Raw genomic sequence first — 23,141 nt, 5'->3', positions numbered from 1 at the left:
AACACTGAGGCCGAGTGACCTACACTTCTGTGACCCCGCCGCACCTGGATCTGCGCTCCTCGGGGCTGGGGGAGGGGGGGGCGGGGGCGGGGGGAGGGAGGAGGTGGGCCCCGCCTCCGCTCTCCCGAAGCCCAATCGCTTGGACACCTTGGGCACGTCCCGCTGACGGCCACGCCCCCAGCCGACGGGGTCCGGGCGTCTTTAAGAGCCGGTGACTGGGCTGCGTAGGGGTGCGGGGCTGCGGACTGGGATTTCGAGTCTCGGACCCCGAGGCATCTCCGCGCAGCCGCTTTCCCCAGGCAGCCCCTGCGCCTTGTGGCGCCCCCCGCCTGCGGCTCCACAGCTCTCGCTTCGGCCTCACTAGCTCGCCCTCCGGGCTCCGAGCAGCTCCTCTGGGAGCCCGCCGGGAACTCCCGCCCCTCGCGCTCCCGCGGCCCCCAACGGGGTCCGCTGGGGCGATGGTGCCCTCCCCTGTGAAGCCCGGCTCCTCGCAGGGGACGAGCGAGACGGAGTCGCTCGGCTCCGAGCCCATGGGGGCTGCTCCGCTGCCCGGCCGGGGACCCTCAGAGGGTCCGGACGCGGCCGCCGAGAACGTGGAGGTAGAGTTGGCGGGGCCGGCGGGCGCCGAGCCCCCTCAGCCTCCCGAGGGCGGCTGGGGCTGGTTGGTGATGCTGGCGGCCATGTGGTGCAACGGGTCGGTGTTTGGCATCCAGAACGCCTGCGGGGTGCTCTTCGTGTCCATGCTGGATACCTTCGGGTCCAAGGACGATGACCAGATGGTCTTCAAGACAGGTGAGGCGCAACGCCCGCCGCGGCCAGCCCCGGGGGACAGGCGCGCTCCCCCCACGAACGCATTCCGCGTGCCAAGTGTGGGTCCACGCCCGTGTGTGCACCGCGGAGGGTCCCCGAGTGCTTAGGTGTATGGGCGCTTCTCTTATGGGTGAGGGTCGCTCTGTGTTAAATACAGAACGCACAGGAGGCAGCCAGATTAGGGATTGGGAAGAGGGAAGGTGAGGGGTTACATTTTCCTGTTGTGTTGTCATACTTAACGATTTACCAAACTAGATAAAAAAGGTGAAACTCAACGTCGGGTGGGGGTTGTAGAGCGTTATTGTGTGATCTCTTGACTGATTAGGTAAAAAACAAGTCCAAGACCTTCTCTGTAACTCATTTACGTGCATTATTCACTTTATCCTGCAAGGCGGCGTTGTCAACCCCATTTAGGTCAGCAAACTGGCGCTTGGTGAAATCAAGTGTCTTGGTGAGTAGCAGAATGGAGATAGAAGACACATCTTATGACTGAGGGCCAGGTGATTTATTTCCATTATTAAATCAGACTCCCTCCCTGGCACTTGGGGAACTTTATATGATAATATAAATATGATAATAGTCTTTTTTTAACTTTATTTAAAAAATTTTTGAGTGGCTATTCCTTGGGTTTTTAGTGCCCATATAATGAATATGTAAGACTGCTATAACAAATTCTAAGGCAGAGATAATGTTGAGAGTTTTAAAACCTTATAAGTATCAATAGTGTTACATGTATCATTCTGCAGTTTGCTTTCTTTTACTGTCTCATGTGTGCGATTTATCCATATAAACCTCAGTTTGAGCTGGTAGCTTAAATTTTTTGTTTTAACTCATAGTTTTTCATTATATGCTATATTATACTTTATTTATGCATTGTCCCTTTAATAGACATTTAAATTATTTCCAAACTTACTATAAACAATGCCGCAATGAATATTCTTGTATGTACACTGTCTCCTTGGGTGTGTGTTAAATAAGGTACCATATTTACCCTGGAATTTCTGTTCCATAAATAGCTCTTGAAGCTGCTGTGTTATGCAGGTCACAGGGCTAGGTACAAAAGTGTTAAAAGTGTATTTTTATTTTGTAAGGAAGGCTATCATTAAAAAGTTTAGCAGGATGTATATGCATATGTAATAGTAAACACATAATGTTGTGTCTTTTCTATATGAGTATCAGGTGTCTGGGAGGGAAAAGCTCAAGGAGGCAGAATCGACAGTGTTACCATTTTAAGACTAGTTCCTTCATCATTTAGCATATTCTTGTCTGGGATTACAGATTTTTAATGCAGTCAAAACAACAAGACAACAGCCTTTCATATACTACTTGTTTTGAAAACTCAGGTAAGTTAATTCATTGGTGTCTGTGGGTTTCCTTTCCCTCCCTCCCTCCCTCCCTCCCTCCCTCCCTCCCTCCCTCCCTCCCTCCCTCCCTCCCTCCCTCCCTTCCAGATAGTGAGCAACTGCTGGAGAAAGACCATAGTTTTGCTGGGGATCAGAGTTTTGCAGTGTTGAAGCCTCTACCTACCAAGTTCCTACTGGTTACAACATCCCATTACTGGATAGCTAAAAGTGAGGAAGGGGGACAGGACTTGCTCTCTTGACTTTTTTGAAACTCCATATTTTCAGTTTTACATCCTCCGTTTACTCAGTTATTTCCTTGACAACTTTCAGTCATGTCGGAGGATGTGTGTATGTCATATAAACAATTACACAGGCATGCCAGTCAGATACTGAAGATCTTTGTGCTTGTCTTCATGACTGCTGTGCCCTTGCACAGAGGTGCCCACTTCAGGATTAGTGGAGACAGAAAACCAGCCTGTGCTCTAGTGGCCTTTATCTAATTCCTGCAGAGGGGCCTTTTGCATTTGTGATGGCCCTGTGCAATAGCAGCTTGATTGAATGTTGGCCTTTTTTGGACACTGTGTAATACATGTACAACAGATGCATTTTAAGATAGGAGGAGGAAAACAGATTTAACCTTATCTGCGAAAAAAGTGCGACAAGATAGTTATTGGGCCACTTAATGTTGAGGTACCCCTTCTCCCCTCCCCAACAGGTGTTTCATAGAGTCTATCATTTATAAAAGGCACTGAAGTATTTGAGAATAACTGCTTTGATGTTTGGCTTTTCTGCTAATGCAGAGTCATCTGTGCTTGAATGCATGCAAGTTTAAATACAACACAGAAAATATCTAGACCTGTTCAGAGCTTTTATTTTTAAAAGTTTTGGTTCATTTTCTGTTATCTTATTCATGATTGATAATCTCAGCATTTGAGGGCAATTAATTGTCTCCATGTTTTCATTGGCTGTTTCATGGTGATTAGTCCAAGGATACCTTGGGAGGTTGTGGTAAAATGGGAACTCAGGTTTTCAAATGATGCTTCATATTTCTGAGAACTTTCTGTTTGCCAGTCCAGTGCTAAGCACTTTACATGCATTCCTATTTAAATCTTACTGCAGTCCCATGGGGTAGGTTTTACTTGATATCTTTCTTTTCAGATGTGGAAACTCAGGTTTGCAGACTTTAAGTAAGCAGTGGAGCCAGGATTCAAATTCAGATTTATCTGATTCTAGAAGCTGGGTTTTTAACAATTGATCATATTGCGTTGACTCGATAACATTCTGCTAATACAATGTTCTTTATGTTTTTGGTTAATTTAAGCATTAGCAATTGATTGAGTACTACACCAGGAATTCTGGTCTTAGAAGAGAAATCTGGCCCTGGCTGGTATAGCTCCGTGGACTGAGCGCCGGCCTGAGAACCAAGGGGTCACCAGTTCTGTTCCCAGTCAGGGCACATTCCTGGGTTGCTGGCAAGGTCCCCAGTAAGGGGCCCACTAGAGGCAACCACACATTGATGTTTCTCTCCCTCTCTCTAAAAATAAATATATATAAAAAAAATGAAATCTGAAAGATCAGGATCTCTGTTCTTCCCCCCTCCAAAACAAACAAACCCTTTATTTAAATACAGTGGGAAAATAAACTATAAAAGTAGCCACGTTTGCGAAGTTACAGCCTCGATAAGTGACAGGCCTTAGACACAGCACTGGGCTTATCAGCTCTTCTGTGCTGGAGAAGCTGGTTCAGCAGAGATTCCATTGGGTCAGACGTGGTTTCCTGATTCTTAAGATGTGGTCAAATAACTCAGTCCCACGAAACACAAAATACCCTTCTGAAACTACGAAGGGTTCTGTGTTTTGTTTAGTTTTTTACTCCTGACCCTAACCTATCCCTGAAGTATCCTGGGTTCTGGAATCTGTGAGATTCTTCTAGTTCTTCTGGATACTCAAAAAATCTGAAAGATCAGGGTCCCTGTTTCTTGATCTTACTTGGCTGTTGATAAACAATTGCCAGTTGTTAATGTCTCATGGAAATAGATTTTTGAAGTGTGGAGAAACAAGATAATTTCACATGCCACTCAAACAAAAGGCTAGGGTTTCCGTTGAAGACCCACACGCTCCTCTACCACAGCAGGACAGTGTTTCTAGGAAGAGGTGAAGGGCAGCCTTTCTCAGGCTCACTTCTCAGTTTCATGGCTCTCTTGGCTCTAAGGTAACTGATAATCCACCCCAAATTTCTTAGGAAAAGGCCTGAAGACATTCAGGCACACTAAGATATAGGTGAGTTTACACGTCCTAATGTTACTCCTCATCCATCCTCCAAGTATCATTCATTACCGAGTATCTGACACCTCTGTGCAGGCCACTGGAGTTGGGAACTGAGAGAGACGGCTGTTCCCAGGGAGCTTTAGATCTGCTTTGGGACACAGACAAGTAAAAAGACAGACAAAATACTTTCCTGACACTTGCAATATCCAGGACCCAATCTTGTTTTAAAAGGCTGAAATTCCAGGGGATGGTGGGGGCTGGAAAAGGCATTTAATGACCTCTTTCTATATGGTAATAAATATCACTGTGTGAAATTAAGACTTTGGAAAGGGAATCAAATGGAACTGCAAATTAGGCAGTAGAACCAATGAAAAATGTTGAGGACATCACAGCCCCATTGCGGGGACGCGGCTGGCAATGACAGAGTGCTCAGAGGTTCACCTTGCACCTGCTGCTGGGTCAGTTAATATCTGTAGAGGGAGCAAGCTGAGCTTGAGTTGTCTCTTTTCAGTTAAGTATTTACTTATTCATATGTGCATGCTCTTGCCTGTGTGGTGGGGAATCAGACACTTTTGGGACTGATTCCCAAAAGTGTCTGGTTAAAACAGAGACTACAATTAACTGGAACGTTGTTTCCTCTTAGAAATAGCAACTTGCCTTAACTTAGCTCTATATTCAAGAACTCATTTTTAGTTCCTTCGTGGAACTGAGAAATAGTGTAGGGTTTTTCATTCTCCTAATGCAGTGCCTTGAACAGTCTCTGGGATTTTACTAGGGTATTAATTTAGTAATACCCCTAATCCTAGGGTATTCATTATTTTCTTTCTGCTTTTTTCCTGCAGAAAGAAAAATGTTTTACTGGTATATGGACTTTAAAAACATACCTATTTAAAACAAGTGTGTTTTCAGAATCAGTATTTAGGGTAGTTAATGATATCCTTTTGAAGAAATTATGTCTTTGTGGTCCAGAAGCTTGGTCAAGAAGACCCTACCTCTTTCTTTAGTGATTCCCCAAATGTGTTCTTTAATAGCCTTTCTTCCTTCCTTCCTTTCTATTTTATTTTTAGAGAGAGGAAGGGAGGGAGAAAGAGGGAGAGAAACATCAATGTGTGGTTGCCTCTCATGCACCCCCCCACTGGGCACCTGGCCTACAACCCAGGCATGTGCCCCAACTGGGAATCAAACCAGTGACCCTTTGGTTCAGAGGTTGGTGCTCAATCCACTGAGCTACACCAGCCAGGTAATAGACTTCCTTTAAGTTAGAGGTTTGTGGTTAAATAAGTGTGAGAAACACAGCACATTATCCTCCTCTTGGATATTTATAGTAGAAAACAAGTACAGTATTAAAAAATTTAATAGTTTTAAAGAGAAGTGGACTGACTATCCACTTGGTTTCAAAAGGGAGACTTTTTTGCAACAGTCTTTAAAGGAGCTGTCCTCCCTGTATGGAGGTAGATTGCTCTTTAAGATGGTTATAGTCACAAAGTAGGATTTTCAGTTGCCCTTACCAGTGAATGCATCTCGAAACACCTCTCAATATAGTCTCACTAGCATCTCTGCAATTTCAAGTCAGTGCTTCCTGAAGGTTAAAAAAGTTTTTGTATTTACAGCTATGCTGATATCTACACATGGCAGCTGTGTGCTACCCCGGTTTTCACTGTAGTTCAGAACTCAACTGTCTGGATTTAAGCTAATGGTTTTTTGGGGGGAAAGCTGCTTGTAATCTAATAATTTCTGTATCTGAGCAAAGTGTTTTTAGTAATGGTGCTTTGTATGGTGGACAAACCATCTGGTTCTTGGTTCTAAATGTCTTTCACTATAAATGCCTGTTATTTTGCACTGAGAGGTTGAAAGACTCAGAGAACTTATTTATGGTAGCTGTTTTACTTGAATTTCCTTTGTTCTTCCCCATCTTAAAATACCCAACCTTTTATGCCATGTGAATTCATCTAAACTGCCTGCTAAAAGAAGTCATTAGACCACAAAAATCATTCCAGGATTTTATAGTAATAAAGAAACGAGTATGGTGTGAGCATTTCATATTCCAATTCTAAAATGTTTCTGATTTCAGAGCAAGACTGAACAGTGTGAATAGTGTATAGTGAATTCTAATTAAATACAACCATATGAGTATTCCTGTGGTGTTTATCAATAAAATTAACCATCAAAAGAACCAAATCAAGCAAAAATAGAGGCATAACAGGGTAATTGCTAGAGAGATTTTGGGTGTCATTTTATTTATTTATTTTAGTTTATTTTTTTAATTGTATTTTTCCCATTACCACTTATTCCTCTTTATACCTTCTTTTACCTTCTGAGGTGTCTTTTGGAATAAATCATACTCTGTGCTCTTGATGTGATATGCTCTATCTTTTTACATGTGTCCTTGTTAAGCCAATCTTGGATTTCCTTGAGGCTTAGTGCCAGGCCATGTACTTTCATTTTTCTTTGGTCTCATATGCCCCATGGCTCTAGCCACTATGTTATGTTAGGTCATTTCCAAATCTTTTCTCTGTGTTTGAAACCCATATCTGCTATTTCTGGACAGTTTTATTTGGATGTATAGGTATATCATATGCGACTAAAATGAACAAATTTTTAGCCACTTCATATAATCTTCACCTACCACTGAAACCAAAGCATATCAAAAATAGACAGCGTTTCTTGTAAATTCTCTTGGTATATGACATCTCTGGTTGCTTAAGTCAGAAATCTGGAATTCATCTTAATTTCTTATTTCTCCCCTTTCCTTACATATTTTGTTAAATCAGACCAAGTGCTTTTAGAGTGTTTACCTCTGTAATGCCTCATAAACCAGTCCCTTCTTTTCCTCTAGTGTTCTGTCTTAATTTATGACTTTATTACTTTTGGCCTCATTTATTGTCATAACTCTTTAACTGATCTACCTGTCCTTAGTTCTACTTGTACACCTGAGTGATTATTCTAAAACATTGGACCATATAATTTTTCTGTTAAAAAGCCATCAGTGATACCCATTAGTTCTAGGATAATGCCAAACTCTACCAAAGGCCTTCAAGCCCTGCTCTTGCCTGGTCCTCCAGCCTTGCTTCTTAACTCTCTTCCTTCTTGTTCATTATGCTCCAGCTGGGCTGAAGGTCTCAGATCGTCCCATTTGTCCTGCCGTCTTTGGGCTCTGTGCCTTTATCTGTGTCACTTCTGTCATCAGTGGGTTTTTAGTCCTCATACGATTCTGATAAGACAGCCGGTTACTTTATTCCTTTTGTGACGACCCTGTGATATAACAATAATTTTATGCAACTTGGAATGTTTTGTTACATTTTTGATGAGCTTGGAGTGTTTTAGGGGTAGTATGAATTCAAATGAGTTATGAATTAAGCCTAAAGTGGAGGACAAAGAACCAAATATCAGCCTATTCTAATCTAACATTATGTGAAAGGCACTTTTAAGATAATACATATTTGTTTAAATGATAATTTGCATAGCCTTTACCATAAAGAAAAACCTTTCGTGTACATTAATTTTATATTGTATATTAATTGTATGTTAATTTTATTTTTTAGATTAGCCTCATAGGATGCCAGTATCTCCACTTAGAGATAAGAAAGCTGTGACTTGCACAGTTTAGGGTTGGGTCACATATCAGTGTTTATGTACATTAAGTTGAATTTAACAATATTTTTCTAGCTGGGTAAAAAATTGTACTTATGTTAAAGTTGTCTCAAAATGTAGAGCTCTGCCTTTTTCCCCTCAAAACTATTCTACATATTTACCTATGTATTCTCTAGAACCTTATTAGAAATCCCGTGACATTTCTGCAATAGAATACCATGTAGAGTTATCACAACCCAACTTAAGGTCTGACCTCATATTCAAATTAAAGAAACAAACTTCAACAGAAACAAACTGGGCCCCATACAGTACTGAATGGTCAGCTCTCCACAGCTGTGAGTGCATAGGAACTGTGGGTGTTTTTCATGGCAGTGATTCAGAAGGAGCAACTGCACATTCCTGGGGAACAACCAGCCCTTCCCAGACTCTGGGAGTGTTGGAGGAAAACTGTGCTTCCAGGTGTACATGTACCAAATGGGCATCTGTAATACATTCTTTGCTGAAGTATGTTCATTAACAACAAAAGTAATTTCCCACTCTACATATACCTGGATACTAGAACTACAGAGCTGAGGGGATGACTTAGCTTACTGTCAAGTTGGAAGTTTCTTTTCCCTTTCACCAATTTTTCATTATGGGACTATATATGAAATGCAGGTTTGAAATGATGTATGTGGACCAAAGCAGTGTTTCTAACCTTCTTTATTTCCTCTTGATAAACGGAAAGATCTCATGGCCCCTGAAGTGCATACACACCTCCATGGGTAGTTTACCTTTTGAGTGAGGATCCCTAATATTCAGAAGATAAAGCCAAGTATTTCTCTACCAGCCGAGATTTTGTCACTTTATTTTTAGTTATACTTTGCAGATAATTAGGATTCACTTTTGTTTTTTCAATACAAAATTATAATAATGAAACAGTTTAAACTAAATGTGCCTCCCTGGAACTTCTGATCTGCCCCTCTTAGTGAGGGGGGACGGTGCCATCCCTATCCTCTCACCCCCCACTTGAGAATAACAGACTAGAGTCTTAAGTTCAAGTCTAGGTATGTTATTCTATAACTGGATAGTTAAAGCTCAGTGAATGGTCAGTCAATGGTTAAATTACTGGATAAAAGTCAGGGAAATGTGCATTGCTCTGCAGTTCAGCTATTACTTTTTTTTTTTTGCTAAAAAGTACATTGTATCAACAGTGTTGTGCCCTGGCTGGTGTGTCTTAGAGGATTGGGCACTGGACTGTGAACCAAAGGGTCACTGATTCCCAGTCAGGGCACATGCCTGGGTTGTAAGCCAGGTCCCCAGCATGGGGCGCTCGAGAGGCAACCACACATTGATGTTTCTCTCTTTCTCCTTCCTTTCCCCTCTCTCTGAAAAAAAAAATCTTAGAAAATAAAACTACAGAACTAAAGAAAACAATGTTGTATTGTGTTCAAAAAGTCAAAATTTATTTTTATGACAAACTTAAACTGGATCCAAAACCAAATTCTGGGATTGTATAAGAATAGAAAACTAATGTTCATTAAATGGAGATATTTATTGACTTTTCTGGGTAGATAGGTATTGATGCAAAACTGAGTGGGTTAGTCTAGTGATTGTTTTTAGTAATAAAAACCTTTTCATCTTGCTTAATTATCCTTTTTATTAGTTTGGACTTTATGTTCCAGTTTCAAATGGCAATATCTCAATGTCTTCACACTTGTCCATAGTTGTTTAAGCAATGACACTCCACAGAGCTAATTGATGTTTTATGCAGGGGGGGCAGAGGGTTGCCATTATTGTCCTGTAGTGTTATAACACTGACCTTGGGCAGCAACACCCCTAACTTTGTGGTTATCCCTGAGTGCCAGGTTTTGGTGTTTCTTACTTTTTGTTTATCTGTAGCTTCTAGTTTTTTGTTGAACAAGTATTACTGTTATAATAGCAAAAATTTTAATATTTAAAAAATTCACCATTAGCGTTAGAAATACTAACTTTCATAACTGTAGTAGTGAACTTGCCATAAGAATAAACCATTTTGTAGGAGTAAATGATAGACGTGTGAGTTTCAGGTGTAGTAGTATGTTTTGTCTCCTACTTGGAGAAAAATGTTGGTTATGGAATGGACTGGAACTGGCAGAGAGACCTCATTTTAAATGAGATCAGATTATTTGGGCACATTTTGTTTTGGGATCAGAATAGAGATATGTAATATCAGATGGACAATCATTAAGAGCTAAATCCCGGTACTACTCACACCTGATCCCAGCCAGGCTCTGCACATTAGATTCTTGTTGAGTTTTCGGCGGGAGGGTAGAGGGGGGAGCGAATAGAGAAGGGTCAAAAGAGGTAATGGACTCATGTTTGTGTCTGTGCAGAATTTCACAGGAAGCATTAAATCCAGAGTTTGTAAATGCTTTCTGATCCAAAGGTGTCTCGTTTTGGTGGTTCTTACGTGTTTCTGACACACAAGCTAACTCGTATGGGGAGCAAAAGCAAGTATATAATTTCCTCACATTTTGTTGCTGGCTAGCAGAAAAAAATCTCAGGGTCTTTGTCTGGATAAAAAAAAGGTTGTTTTAAATGTTCCTTTAAATCAAGAGATTTAAAATAATGCTTTTAAATGATTTAAATCTTATATATTATTGTATTTAAGGGCCACCTGGAAGATTTGTTGTAAAACCTGAAGGTTTGTCATTTCTTTCAATAAACTTGTGTCTGTAAAAATGATGATCATTTACAGATGACTGACCCTTTTCCAGAAATGCTGCAGAATCCTCTATGGAAATCTACTTGAATCTAAGTAAAAAGAAATTGTCACAATCTCAGTTTTATTGGCTTGGAATTTGTAAGGATTTGGAGACGGATTTGGTTTATCTGTATTTATTTGTCTATTCACACAGTCCTGCAGATGTAGCCATTATTAGGGGCCTCCCTAAAGACTATGCTCCTTTCAAGTCCTTTTTTTTTTTTTAACCGAAACCTAGGAATACCAAACTTTAACTCTTTTACTTTAAATTTACAACCGATGCATATGCATACATAAGATGTGATCAGTGCAGAGCCACAGTCCCTTATCTGGAACTATCTGAAACTCTTGGGACTGTATATGTTTTGGGGTTTAGATTATTTTTGGATTTTGAAATGGTAATCAGGTATATACCCCTATGTTTTTTTAACAGTCCCCAAGGGAGTCTGAGGCAGCCCCCTGCAACTGAACACACTGATACTTCTGAAACAAAATGTGTGGGTACTCAGAGTGAGTGGGATGAACAGAGATCAAAAATGGCCTCGTGTGAGTTCAGATTGTGTTTTGCTTCCAAGTGAATGTTGTTACATCTTACAAAACACTTTGGTTTGGGGGTTTCATTTCAGAATTGTAAATAAGAAATCATGGATTTAAATATAATTATTTAATTTGTTTTCTGTTTCTCAGTGAACACTCTTTTTAAGGTACATTTTTCTGTATCATACACTGTACATCTGTATAGTGTACCTACTTAATGTTTTCATTACATGTGGTATTCTACATTACTGCTTGGTTACCCTAGGTTATTCAACCAGGCCTCCCTTGCTGGTTGTGTTAATTGCAAGTTGTGTTAGATGGTGTAAGTAGCATATGTGTATCTTTTTTTTAAATTTTTTTTCTGAGTTAACATTTTGTTTTTATTTTTATTTTCATTAAAATATATTTTATTGATTATGCCATTACATTTGTTCTATTTCCCCCTTCATTCCTCTCTACCCTGCACACTCCTCCCCCACCATTCCCCCCCTTTAGTTTATGACCATCTGTCTCAAGTTCTTTAGATTCTATATTTCCCATACTATTCCTACCCTCCCCCCTATCTATTTTCTATTTACTGTCTGTGCTACTTATTTTCTGTACCTTCTCCCCCCTTTTCCTTCTTCCACTCCCCTGTTGCTAACCCTTCATGTGATCTTCATTTCTCTGGTTCTGCTCCTGATCTAGCTGTCCTTTTAGTTTGCTTTTGTTTTAGGTATGGTTCTTAATAACTGTGAGTTGCTGTCCTTTCACTGTTCATATTTTTTAACTCCTTTTTCTTAGATAAATCCGTTGAACATTTCTTATAATAAGGGCTTGGTGATGCACTCCTTGAATTTGATCTTATCTGAGAAGCACTTTATCTGCCCTTCCATTCTAAATGAAAGCTTTGCTGGATAGAGCAATCTTAGTTGTAGGTCTTTGGATTTCATGACTTGGAATACTTCTTTCCAGCCCCTTCTTGCTTGTAAGATCTCTTTTGAGAAATCTGCTGACAGTCTGATGGGAACTCCTTTGTAGGTGACTGTCCCCTTATCTCTTGCTGCTTCTAGGATTCTCTCCTTCATTTTAATCTTGGCTAATGTAATTATGATGTGCCTAGGTGTGTTCCTTCTTGGGTCCAACTTCTTTGGGACTCTCTGAGCTTCCTGGATTTCCTGGAAGTCTATTTCCTTTGCCAGATTGGGAAAGTTCTCCTTTATTATTTGTTCAAATAAGTTTTCCATTGGTGGCTGTTCCTCTTCCCCTTCTGGTGCCCCTATAATTTGGATGTTGGAACGTTTAAAAGTGTTCTGGAGGTTCCTAAGTCTCTTCTCATTTATTTGAATTCTTGTTTCTTCATCCTTTTCTGTTTGGTCATTTTTTTTCTTCCTTCTGGTCCACTCCCTTGATTTGAGTCCCAGTTTCCTTTCCATTACTATTGGTTTCCTGTGCATTTCCCTTCATTTCACTTAGTTTAGCCTTCATTTGTCCCTCTAATTTGTGGCTAAAATCAATCAGGTCTGTGAGCATCCTGATCACCAGTGTTTTGAACTGTGCCTCTGATAGGTTGGCTATTTCTTTATCGCTTAGATTTATGGGCTCCGGGGGTTTGAGTTCTTCTTGAGCCATGTTTTGATCTGTTCGAGCCTGTTAGGTATGAGAGGAACCTTAGTTGTTCACCAGGGTGGGGCTACCCAGGTTGCTGGTTTGTGATGCTGTATGTGGGAGCGGGGTCAGAAGGGGAGCAGTGGTGGTCTCCTCTGCTCCTTCATGTCGCTGGGGCCTGCCCAGTCTGTCTCACTGCTTGCTCCTTCGCTGGTTTATCTGCACGCAAATGTGTGACTGTGGTCAGCCAGCCGCCTTGTGCCTTCACTGGGTCTGCCCGTCGCTACCCCACACCTGGGATTCGCCCTTAACTGCCTGGGTTGGGGGATCTTTTTTGCCCGACCTGCTCCGCTGTTGGCTCTGCCCCTCTTACCCGTCTAGCTGAGTGGTTCATTATTGTCGCACTTTCGTATTGTTCCATTTTCTGTGATTTGGCTGCATTTATTGTTGCTAAAACTTTGTTTCTTTAGACTTGGTTGTGCGAGAAGGCAAAGTGTTTCCACCTATGCTTCCATCTTAGCAGAAGTCTCCATATGTGTATCTTTAAATGGATTGTTTTTTCCCCCTTTTGGATTGCTTCCTTCAGGTATACATTCAGAAGCGAGACTGCAGTTTCAAAGCATATAAAAACTTTATAACACTTGTTACACGTTGCCAGCTTATTCCTTTTTTGTTTGTTTTTAAAGATCTTATTTCTTTTTTAGAGAGAAGGGAAGGGAAGGAGAAAGTGAGGGTGATAAACATCTGCGTGTGAGAGATACATTTATACAATTGTCGGTTGCCTCTCCCACACCCCCAACTGGGGATCCAGCCCACAACCCAGGCATGCGCCCTGACTGGGAATCGAGCCAGTGCCCTTTCGGTTCATAGGCTGGCGCTCAGTCCACTGAGCCACACCAGTTAGGGTTCCAGCTTGTTCTTTAGAGAACTTTAATCAGTTTTCTGTGCCCCATGCCGGCTTCCTGAAAACCCTACCAATGTTAGATTTATTTTTTTATCAATTTGGTAAGTCCCAATGGTATTTTTAAAAATTGGTTTTAAATAAAATTTCATTGCTTTTAGGGCTATGTGTTTTTTCCATTTTTGAAGCCTTTAAAAGCAGCAAATGCCTTGGCAATTATATGTAATATCTGGAAATATAGAGGACCCATACCAGTGGATATATTAGAGTAGAACTTCTTAGTCCTTAGATTCTCTCCTTTGACACACCTTGGCAGGTGGGACGCACCTGTGTTCCCTTTCCTTTGCTCTCAGTGCAGGTGTTCATCAAGGCCTTTCTTGGGATTGGGGGTGGTATTGGAAATGAACCTTCTAGAGACTTAGCCATGAGTTAGTTCTTTGTGACTCTTCCAGGTGACATCTCCCTCCCCAGAGGCTTGGTCTACAAGAGCATTCCTGTCTTGTTCTCTCTTTGTGCTGTTACCTTGCCTCACCCTCCTTGGACCTGGCTAATCATGTAGAAATAGCTTTACTTAATTAATCTGGGTATATGTGTGTTTAAAGTTATTTTTTGCTCTATTGATGTTTAAGAGATAAATTATTTAATTTACTGAACACAAACTATGTACTAGGGGCCATACAAGAAACAAATGAATTTGACTTAACTCCATATTCTTGAGAGGTTATGAAGGAAATACATAAACAACTCTAAAGCAACATGCTACCCATGCTAAATGCAGTGTAAGTAAAAGAGATTTTAGAGGAAGGCGAAGTGACTTCTGACTGAGCTGACCAGGGAAGGCTTCATGGAAGTAGCTTCTGAGTTAGGCTTTAAAGGATTGGTAGACTATCCTGAGCAGATTTAGCAGAAAAAGCATTCCATGTGAGGGTGTAGGGCCTGGGCAAGGGCTAGTAAAGTCTAATAATGAATGTATTACTGTGCTTTATTATGTAGTTTATATTATCTTGTTTTATCTGTTCAATGATCCTATGATATAACTGCTATTATGGTCTTCATGTTATAGATGGGCAACCGAGAAGAATAAGTAGCAGGGTTGGATTTGAACTGAGGTCTCTGGCATCAGGAGCCAGGTCCTTTGTACTAGACTACACACTGGGCTGATTAAAAGAATGACAAGGAGTACGGTTTGGCTAGAGCCCAGAATATGTAAAGTTATAGAAGGTAAGTCTGGATGAGGATGGTAGAGCTGGGGAATGGAAGGTCTGAATGCTGAGTTAAGCAGTTTGGGCATTATTTAACAGGCAATGGGGAGATAATGAGGGTTTCTGAAGTGTGCCTTAAAAAGACGTGAGTGGGTTGCAAAGGGAAAGAAATAAGAGGAGATTTGAGGCACAGGAGAAGTAGGAAGGAAGGGACAGATGTGAGACATTTCATAGGATGGACAGAAGGAATTCTGGCAAATGATGATTCTGGACAGGGACCCGGAAACAGGTGGTGCCTGTGTCAGAGACTGCATCTGAAGAAATTTGGAGCCCTGGCTGGTGTGGCTGAGTGGATTGAGTGCGGGCCTGCGAACCAAAAGATCGCGGTACGATTCCCAGTCAGGGCCCATGCCTGGGTTGCAGGCCAGTTCCCAGCAGGGGATGCATAAGAGGCAACCATATATTGACATTTCTCTCCCTCTCTCCTTCCATTCCCCTCTAAAGATAAATAAATAAAATCTTTAAAAAAAATTGGAACTGGGAGGCCTCACCTTTTCATTTTGTATGGTGCCCTACAGATGACGTAGACAATGATGGGTGGTGCCATTGATAGAACCCAGGGCCCTGAAGGGGAGAAGTTGACAAAGAAAGGCTGACTCAGACATTGGAAATATGACTGTTAAATGCCAAAAGAACATCAGGGATGATGTCAAGCAGGTAACTGGAAATGTAAAGGTGAAGCCTTGGAGAGAAGTTGAGGCCAGAGGTGAAGCTTTGGAAAGCCCACATGTCTCTAAGAAGAATATGATGTAACAGTAGGAAGCAGAAATTCTGCCTCAGGCAGACCTGGGGGCTGCTTCTAGGTTGTTTAGTTAGCTTCCACTGAGATCATCTTATTTAAAAGTGACAAAACTTTATTCTTTAAGAAGTCTTTCCAGCATTCAGATTTCTCTAATTCAGATTTGCAACTTTCCGAGGGAGGGATTGTATTTTTATTATCATTGTCCTGAGTGTTTCCAAACTTAGTCCTAGACTTGGTCATGTTTTCCTCTTCGCTTTAACAGAACCTCTGAGACTATTGGCATTTATGGTTTCTTTCATTCATGATGTAGTTAAGTCTTATTTTCAAGATGTTGTAGTCCAAGAAACAATGGCAATAGCTTAGAATTGTTTCAATTAATTTATATAGTTCTAATTTAAATGTGTTGACAGTGGCAGCAAACTCGTTCAACAGGCAGGTGTTGTTATGTTGTAGATCCGCCTTCACAGCATTTAGTAACTGAGTCAGCCACTTCGTTCACAGTGCAAAATGAAAACAGCTCACTTCAATGTAGGCTCACTCTTTTAAAAATTGTCTAGGAAAACTATTAGAAAACTAAAATACTTCTGCCAAGATGGAGGCATAGGTGGAGACGACGTGCTTTCTCCCACAACCAAGTTGAGAGACAACAAAATATTAGCAACAGAAAACACAGCCAGAACACAGAAAATTGAACTTTTCGGAAGTCTGATAACAACAAATTCTTCAGCCTGACCGGTAAGAGGGGTGAAGCCAGCAGATGGTGGAGTGGGGTTGCACAGGAAAACTTGGTCAGGTGGACTCAGGCATGCAGATCCCAGGCGTGGGATTGCAATGGGTGAACCCAGTGAGTGACCCAGTGAGCAACCAGTGTACCCAGCGAGGGTGCAGGGCGGCGGGTTGACTGTGGTCCCGCATTTGTGTGCAGATAGACCAGCAAGGGAGTGAGCAGTGAGACAGTGGGACCAAGCAGGCCCCAGCTGCGAGAGGCAGCAGAGAGAGCTGCCATTTCCCGGCTCTGACCCTACCTCCACATACAGCGTCACAACCCAGTGACCTGGGCAGCCCTGCCCTGGTAAATACCTAAGGCTCCGGTCCTCATAATTAACGGGCGCAAACAGACCAAAAATGGCTCAAGAAAATCTCAAAGCCCAAGAGCCCATAAATCTAAGCGTCGAAGAAATAGCCAAACTTTCAGATGCACAGTTCAAAACACTGGTGATCAGGATGCTCACAGAACTGGTTGATTATAGTCACAAATTAGAGGAACATATGAAGGCTAAACTAATTGAAATGAAGGGAATTGCCCAGGAAACCAATAGTGATGAAGAGGAAACTGGGACTCAAATCAAGGGAGTGAACCAGAAGGAAGAAAATAATGGCCAAACAGGAAAATATGAAGAAACAAGAATTCAAAAAAAATGAGAAGAGACTTAGGAACCTCTAGGACATCTTTAAATGTTCCAACATCCGAATTATAGGGCTACCAGAAGGGGGAAAGGAATAGCCACGAGTAGAAAACTTACTTGAACAAATAATAAAGGAGAATTTCCCGAATCTGGCAAAGGAAATAGACCTCCAGGAAATCCAGGAAGCTCAGAGAGTCCCAAAGAAGTTGGACCCAAGAAGAAACACACCAAGGCACATCATAATTACATTAGCCAAGATTAAAATGAAGGAGAGAATCCTAGAAGCAGCAAGAGATAAGGGGACAGTCACCTACAAAGGAGTTCCCATCAGACTGTCAGCGGATTTCTCAAAAGACACCTTACAGGCAAGAAGGGGCTGGAAAGAAGTATTCCAAGTCATGAAATCCAAAGACCTACAACCAAGATTGCTCTATCCAGTGAAGCTTTCATTTAGAATGGAAGGGCAGATAAAGTGCTTCTCAGATAAGGCCAAATTCAAGGAGTTCATCATCACCAAGCCCTTATTATATGAAATGTTAAAGGGACTTACCTAAGAAAAAGAAGATAAAAAAGATGAACAGTGAAAGGACAGTAAACTCACAGTTATTAAGAACCATACCTAAAACAAAAGCAAACTAAAAGGACAGCTAGATCAGGAGTGGAAACATAGAAATGAAGATCTCATGAAGGGTTAGCAACAGGGGAGTGGGAGGAGGAGACAGGGGGGAGAAGGTACAGAAAATAAGTAGCATAGACAGTAGCTAGAAAATAGATGGGGGGGCAAGAATAGTATGGGAAATATAGAATCTAAAGGACTTGAGACACATGGACATAAGCTAAAGGGGGTAATGGTGGGGTGGGGGGCAGGGTGGGGGGTGGGGGGTGACTTAACTCAAAAAAGAACTTGAGACACGTGGTCATAAACTAAAGGGGGGGAATGGTGCGGGAGGGGTGTGCAGGGTGCAGGGGAATCAAGGGGGAAAATAGAACAACTATAATGGCATAATTAATAAAATATATTAAAAAAAGAAAACTAAAATAAATGAAGTTAAGTTCTTTTCTGACCAGGACTAGAGTGCAGTATCGCATGCTTTGTTAAGAGACATGACTTGCTGTTGCACGCTCGCAGTAGTCATCTGAGGTTTGGCAGGTGGAGGAGGAAGCTGTCTGTCTTGTGTTTGCTGGCTGGTAATGGAGTACGTTCCAATTCGGATAATAACTAGTTACCTGGCTACACACAGCTGTGTTTTGCCTTAATTTCCTGTCACACAGCATAGCAGTGAGAGTAAAGATAATAGAATGTCTAAGTGCTTTGGATGTATGAAGTACAACAGGTGTGTTATCGAGCAGGCTGGCGCCAGGTCTCGGTGTGGGCGTGTGTATTGACTGCCCATGTGCCGTCCTGTAATCTCTCAGAACTCGGGTCCTGAATTGCTGTCTTGTGATTGAAGCCCAGCGAAAGGTGCCGGAAGTGCAATGACCCTGGAGAAAGAACCGGTGAAAGCAGGGGGTGGATGAAAAGGGAATCGATAGTTGTGTAAGAAGAGGCTGTCTGCTTTACTTTGTAAGCCAGGACACCCTTACCGTTCCAGTAACTGTTTCATTTTGAATATCTTTTAGCGTCATTTACAAGGTCTGTATTAGAACCAGTGCCAAGGTATAAGGCAGTATTTGACCACGCTGTCTGCTGTGGTGCTGGCTGGAATGGACTGAAGCACTGGCTTGCTGACAGGTAAATTTGATATCTAATAATTATGGGGAGAGGAGGAAGAGAGAAATTTGGCTAAAACATTTTCTTCTGTGAAGTTTGAGTAACAGAAGCCACCTAGTCTTTTAAATCCCAGGTTAACACACCAGACAGAAAGAGATCAGGAATTACAAAAGAACTACGTGTGTTTTTTGGTCTTCACTTTAAAGCAAATTGTTTCCTATAACTTGGAGTTCATTTGTTATGTATATGTTATAACTAATTTTGTGTATGTGGTAGTTGTTTTTTTATAACTTTGGTTAGGAAACAAATATTAAGCCACTTAAATGAAGAAGCAGACTATTAATTCTTTTTTGGAAAAAATTAGGAAAGAGTAATGCTTAATCCAGTTAACCTGTCTTTTTCTTCTAATTCATCATAATGACTTTGGTTGTCTGGTGGCAACTGAGAATAGGTTATGGAAAAATGTCAAGGCAATGTAATCTCTATTATGTATGGTCACTTAAGAGGATAATCATTGGTCACTAATCTTTGGATAATTACTCTAGTTAGTTGGAAATAATCCTCAGTTTTTTGGAAAGCAAGTCAGTAAGTTAGTAGACCTGTCAAAATTGATCAGCTTTTTTAAGTCTAATAACAAGTGAATGGAAACTAGTTGCCTTTAGCCTTATCTTCCCTGTATTATAGCATGAACATGTTATAACTCTGGAAACTATATACGAATCTCAGGGAAATACATTAACACACTGTCTTGTGGTTTAAAAGTAGGCATTCATAGTCATACCTCCGCTGAGGAGTAAAAAAAACTGCATTAACAACAGGTAAAGGCTTGTGGCCTATGTGTTTTGGTTACTAAAATTAGATAAGTTAATAACATTGTAAAATTTGTTTGTAGATTGTTTAGGAAGTTAGTCTTTTGGTAACAACAATTTTTTTGACATACAGTAAGTCGGTATTTTGAAGGAGTCAGCATCATATAAGTGCTGTATTTATTAGGTTCTAGGGTGTGGGAGTGGTAATAAAGAAAAATGTATGTTTCAATCCCAAAGGAATAAAAAAAATGACAAAGTCCTTGCTGTGTTCTCCTCATGGGTATAGTATCTCAAAGGCAGACCAATGCTCATCTTTTGGAGTTCAAGGTCTTCATTATGTTCCCAAAGCACCTTTGTCTTTGAGAGCAGGTGAGATTGCTGTGCGTTTGGAATCAGAGATGTGCAGTTTATCACAAAGTATTGACATTTTGATAATAACAATTCATATGCTTATGTAGGAGATAAAACAGAATTCTACTATGTATTGTTTTCATTCAGTTGAGTGGGATTTGTGTCATAATGAGAAATAATACCATATATGGGATTGAATTACCATAGAACTAAAATATAAATCAGGGCACTTAGAAAACAAAGGCAGCCTTAGAAATCTTGACTAGGATCCATTTTTAAAGACTCACTCTAATTATTTTTCAAAAGTTAATTTTATTGGGGGATAATTACATATGATAAAATTCACCAGTTTTAAGTATACAGTTTGATGAGCTCCGGCAAACGTGTGCAGTTGTGCACCCAACGTCACAGCGATGACATGGCCTTTTCATGGTCCCCGTGTGTTCCCGTGTGGCCCTTTGCAGTCAGTCTCTGCTGTGTCTCAGCCACTGGCAGCCACTGGCCTGGTTTCTGCCACTGCTGTTCTTTTTCTAAAGTTTTCTGTGAGTGTAATAATACAGGATGTTTTCTTTTGTGTCTAGCTTTCACTCAACAGGATACTTTTGGGATTTGCCCATGTTTTTGCATGTATCAGTAGTTTATTCCTTTTTATTGCTAGGTAGTGTTCTGTTGTATGTAGTAGTAGTAGTACTCTAAGTAGTATTCTGAAAAACAGTATTCACAGTTTTTTATCCATCCATATGTTGGGCATTTGGCTTGTTTTTGGTTTCTGCCTTTTGTGAATAGTGCTGCTGTGAACATTGCCTGCAAGTCTTTGTATGGACACGTTTTCATTTCTCTTGTGCACTTTATTATTATTAATTTTATTCCGTATGTTTAGCTGTATTTTTAATTTCGCAAGAGGAACATATCTGTATTTGAGGTTAAGAGAAACTGTGAGTGAATGAGGAGGTGAAGTGGTGGGAGTGGGAGGACAGGTTTTCACTTGGGTGAGTGGCAGCACTGGAAATCTCACTCGTCAGATGTGGTTGAGGTTTCCCGTTTAGACAAAAGACTGACAGGCCCTGGCTGGGTAGTTCAGTTGGTTAGAGCATCATCCCAATGTGCCGAAGTTGCTGGTTTGATCCCAGGACACATAGAAGAATCAACCAATGGATGCATAAATAAGTAGAACTGTTACAGAACAGACACACTGGGCCCGGACTCTGGAGGATGGTATACTAATACCTCTGGACCACCTACTGGGCTCGATTGTCCGCAGCCAATCGGAAACACATCTCTCAATGCCAGAGATTTGTGAAAAGGAAAGGAAAGGTTTATTTAATGATATAAAGACCTAATGTAGTAACCTAATGTCTTCATTAAAATATCAAAGTCCTTTTGGATATCTACCTACACACACACACACACACACACACACACAGCTCCCTTCTCCCCCTGCCCTAATTCAGGGTACCGTAACTCAGGAAAAGAGCACACGTCAGTGTTTCCAGGCCACTGGCACCATCAGCTGTGTCACCATCCAGGCAGGATCTCTAATTATTCCAAAGTCATGTGGTACCTTCTCACAGTCCACTGGCAAGAGTTCTTTGTACCCATTTTTCCAGGCAAAGTCTCTCCTGCTTCCCAGGCCACGTGGCCAAAGGGAGCACCCCAAAGCTGTGTGGGCCTCTTCCACCAAAGCTGTAGGGGTCTGCACTCTGCCAAAAGCACATGGTCCTCGCTTCTTACACTAGAATCAAGAGGGGGTCCTCGCTCTGCCAGAAGCACATGGCTCTCTTCTTCACATGGCTGCAGGGGTACCCACTCTGGCAAAGCCGCATGCTTCTCTTTTCAGCAGCTGATGTGTCTGGGTTTAAATCCCCATGGCAGTGGATTCCTCTGTACCCCCATTTCTGACTTCTCCCACAGTCAGTTACACCTGCCAGCATTCCTGTATTATTCCAAGTTTACTGGGCTGACATTGTGAGTCTAGGCAGGTATGGCCCCATGTCCTGGAGCCAATCTTCTCCAAGCTCCCACACAGGTGCTGTAACTCAGAGGACCTGCCCCCCATTTACATCTTGGAGGGAAGTGACTTCTATTCCCCAGGCTCCAAGCCTGGCCACAGCCATTTAACATATCCAAGTGACCTGCCAAAGGCTACAGATATGTTAAATGGCCACGCCATGGATTAGCTGCAAGGTTGTGGCTGTACAAAACAGCCCTGCATGTTCCTGCTCCATGTATCCCTTCCCCCAACTCACACCTATGGGGGAAGGGGTGAGGACATCTTATATGTCTCTCCAATATTTCTTTGACACCTTGAGTACTGGATCCCATTCCAAACCCCTTTTTGGGGCCCCCCTCTTGGCTGTACCCTGTATCAGAACAACAAATCAGTGTTTCTCTCTCTCCCTTTTTCTCTAAAACCTTTGAAATGGGTCGATGGGAAATCACTGAGGGCTTCTGCATGGTATACTCTTTGGCCTTGGTTGGCAGGGTGTGGGACCTGATTATAGCCTGGAGCAGTGAAAGAGCAGGAGAGATAGGGGTGCAGGCTAAGGAGCAAGGAAGTGCCATCAAGGGGAGAAATAAGGTGGTAGCTAGAGGAAGACTGGGGTTAAGGGAGGGTAGTAATTTATTTGTTAAAAGTGGGAGTCGTTTCAGGAGAAGGAGACTGTAGAGGGGGAGAAGGTGTAGTTACCAAGTGGCTAATTGATGGAGTGAGGTTCAGGAGCAGGTGGGAGATGAGGGAATCCAGAGCACAGCCGGTGGAGGTGGGGTTTGCCAGGGGTGCCGCCTCTCTAGGGACTAGAGAAGTAAGAACCAGAGCAAATGGGGTAGGGTTGGCGAGAATCTGCAGGCTGAGGGGTCTTTGGTTTCTCTTTGTTAAGTATGGTGTGTGGGGTTGATTAGCAGATTTGAAGAGAGGGACAAAGGTTTGGGAGCTGATTAGTGATAAAGGATTGATAACAGTTCTGAGAACTCAAACAAGATTGGAAACCAAGAATTTGTAGTACAACCAGTTTCTAGATTGTGACTTTTTTTTCTCTCAACCGTGTTCTGCAGCCCCATATGTGAACAGGGAAGGTGCACTGAACAATTGGTGTAACGCTA

The 23,141-nt window shown here is 41.8% G+C and overlaps 1 protein-coding gene across 6 annotated transcripts in view; it reads left to right on the top strand.

Annotated features, from left to right (window-relative positions):
• The first annotated feature begins 216 nt into the window (after nucleotides 1–216).
• Nucleotides 217–23,141, top strand: part of SLC16A10 (solute carrier family 16 member 10) — a 124,582-nt gene continuing 101,657 nt past the window's right edge. For 2 of the 6 annotated variants that reach the window (XM_037159026.2, XM_037159025.2), the window contains exon 1: nucleotides 217–792. In XM_037159026.2, the coding sequence (XP_037014921.2) occupies nucleotides 459–792 (334 nt within the window). In that variant the 5' untranslated portion in view covers nucleotides 217–458. Of the gene's footprint in view, nucleotides 793–1,032; nucleotides 1,311–2,088; nucleotides 2,154–18,498; nucleotides 18,904–23,141 lie in introns of those variants that run through there. The other 4 variants (XM_053664746.1, XM_053664747.1, XM_053664748.1 and 1 more) reach the window with 4 other exon arrangements.

Source organism: Artibeus jamaicensis, unplaced genomic scaffold, assembly GCF_021234435.1.
Source record: "Artibeus jamaicensis isolate MK-2021 breed Jamaican fruit bat unplaced genomic scaffold, CSHL_Jam_final contig_387, whole genome shotgun sequence".
NCBI lineage: Eukaryota > Metazoa > Chordata > Mammalia > Chiroptera > Phyllostomidae > Artibeus > Artibeus jamaicensis.
This window is presented reverse-complemented; position numbering and strand designations above follow the sequence as displayed.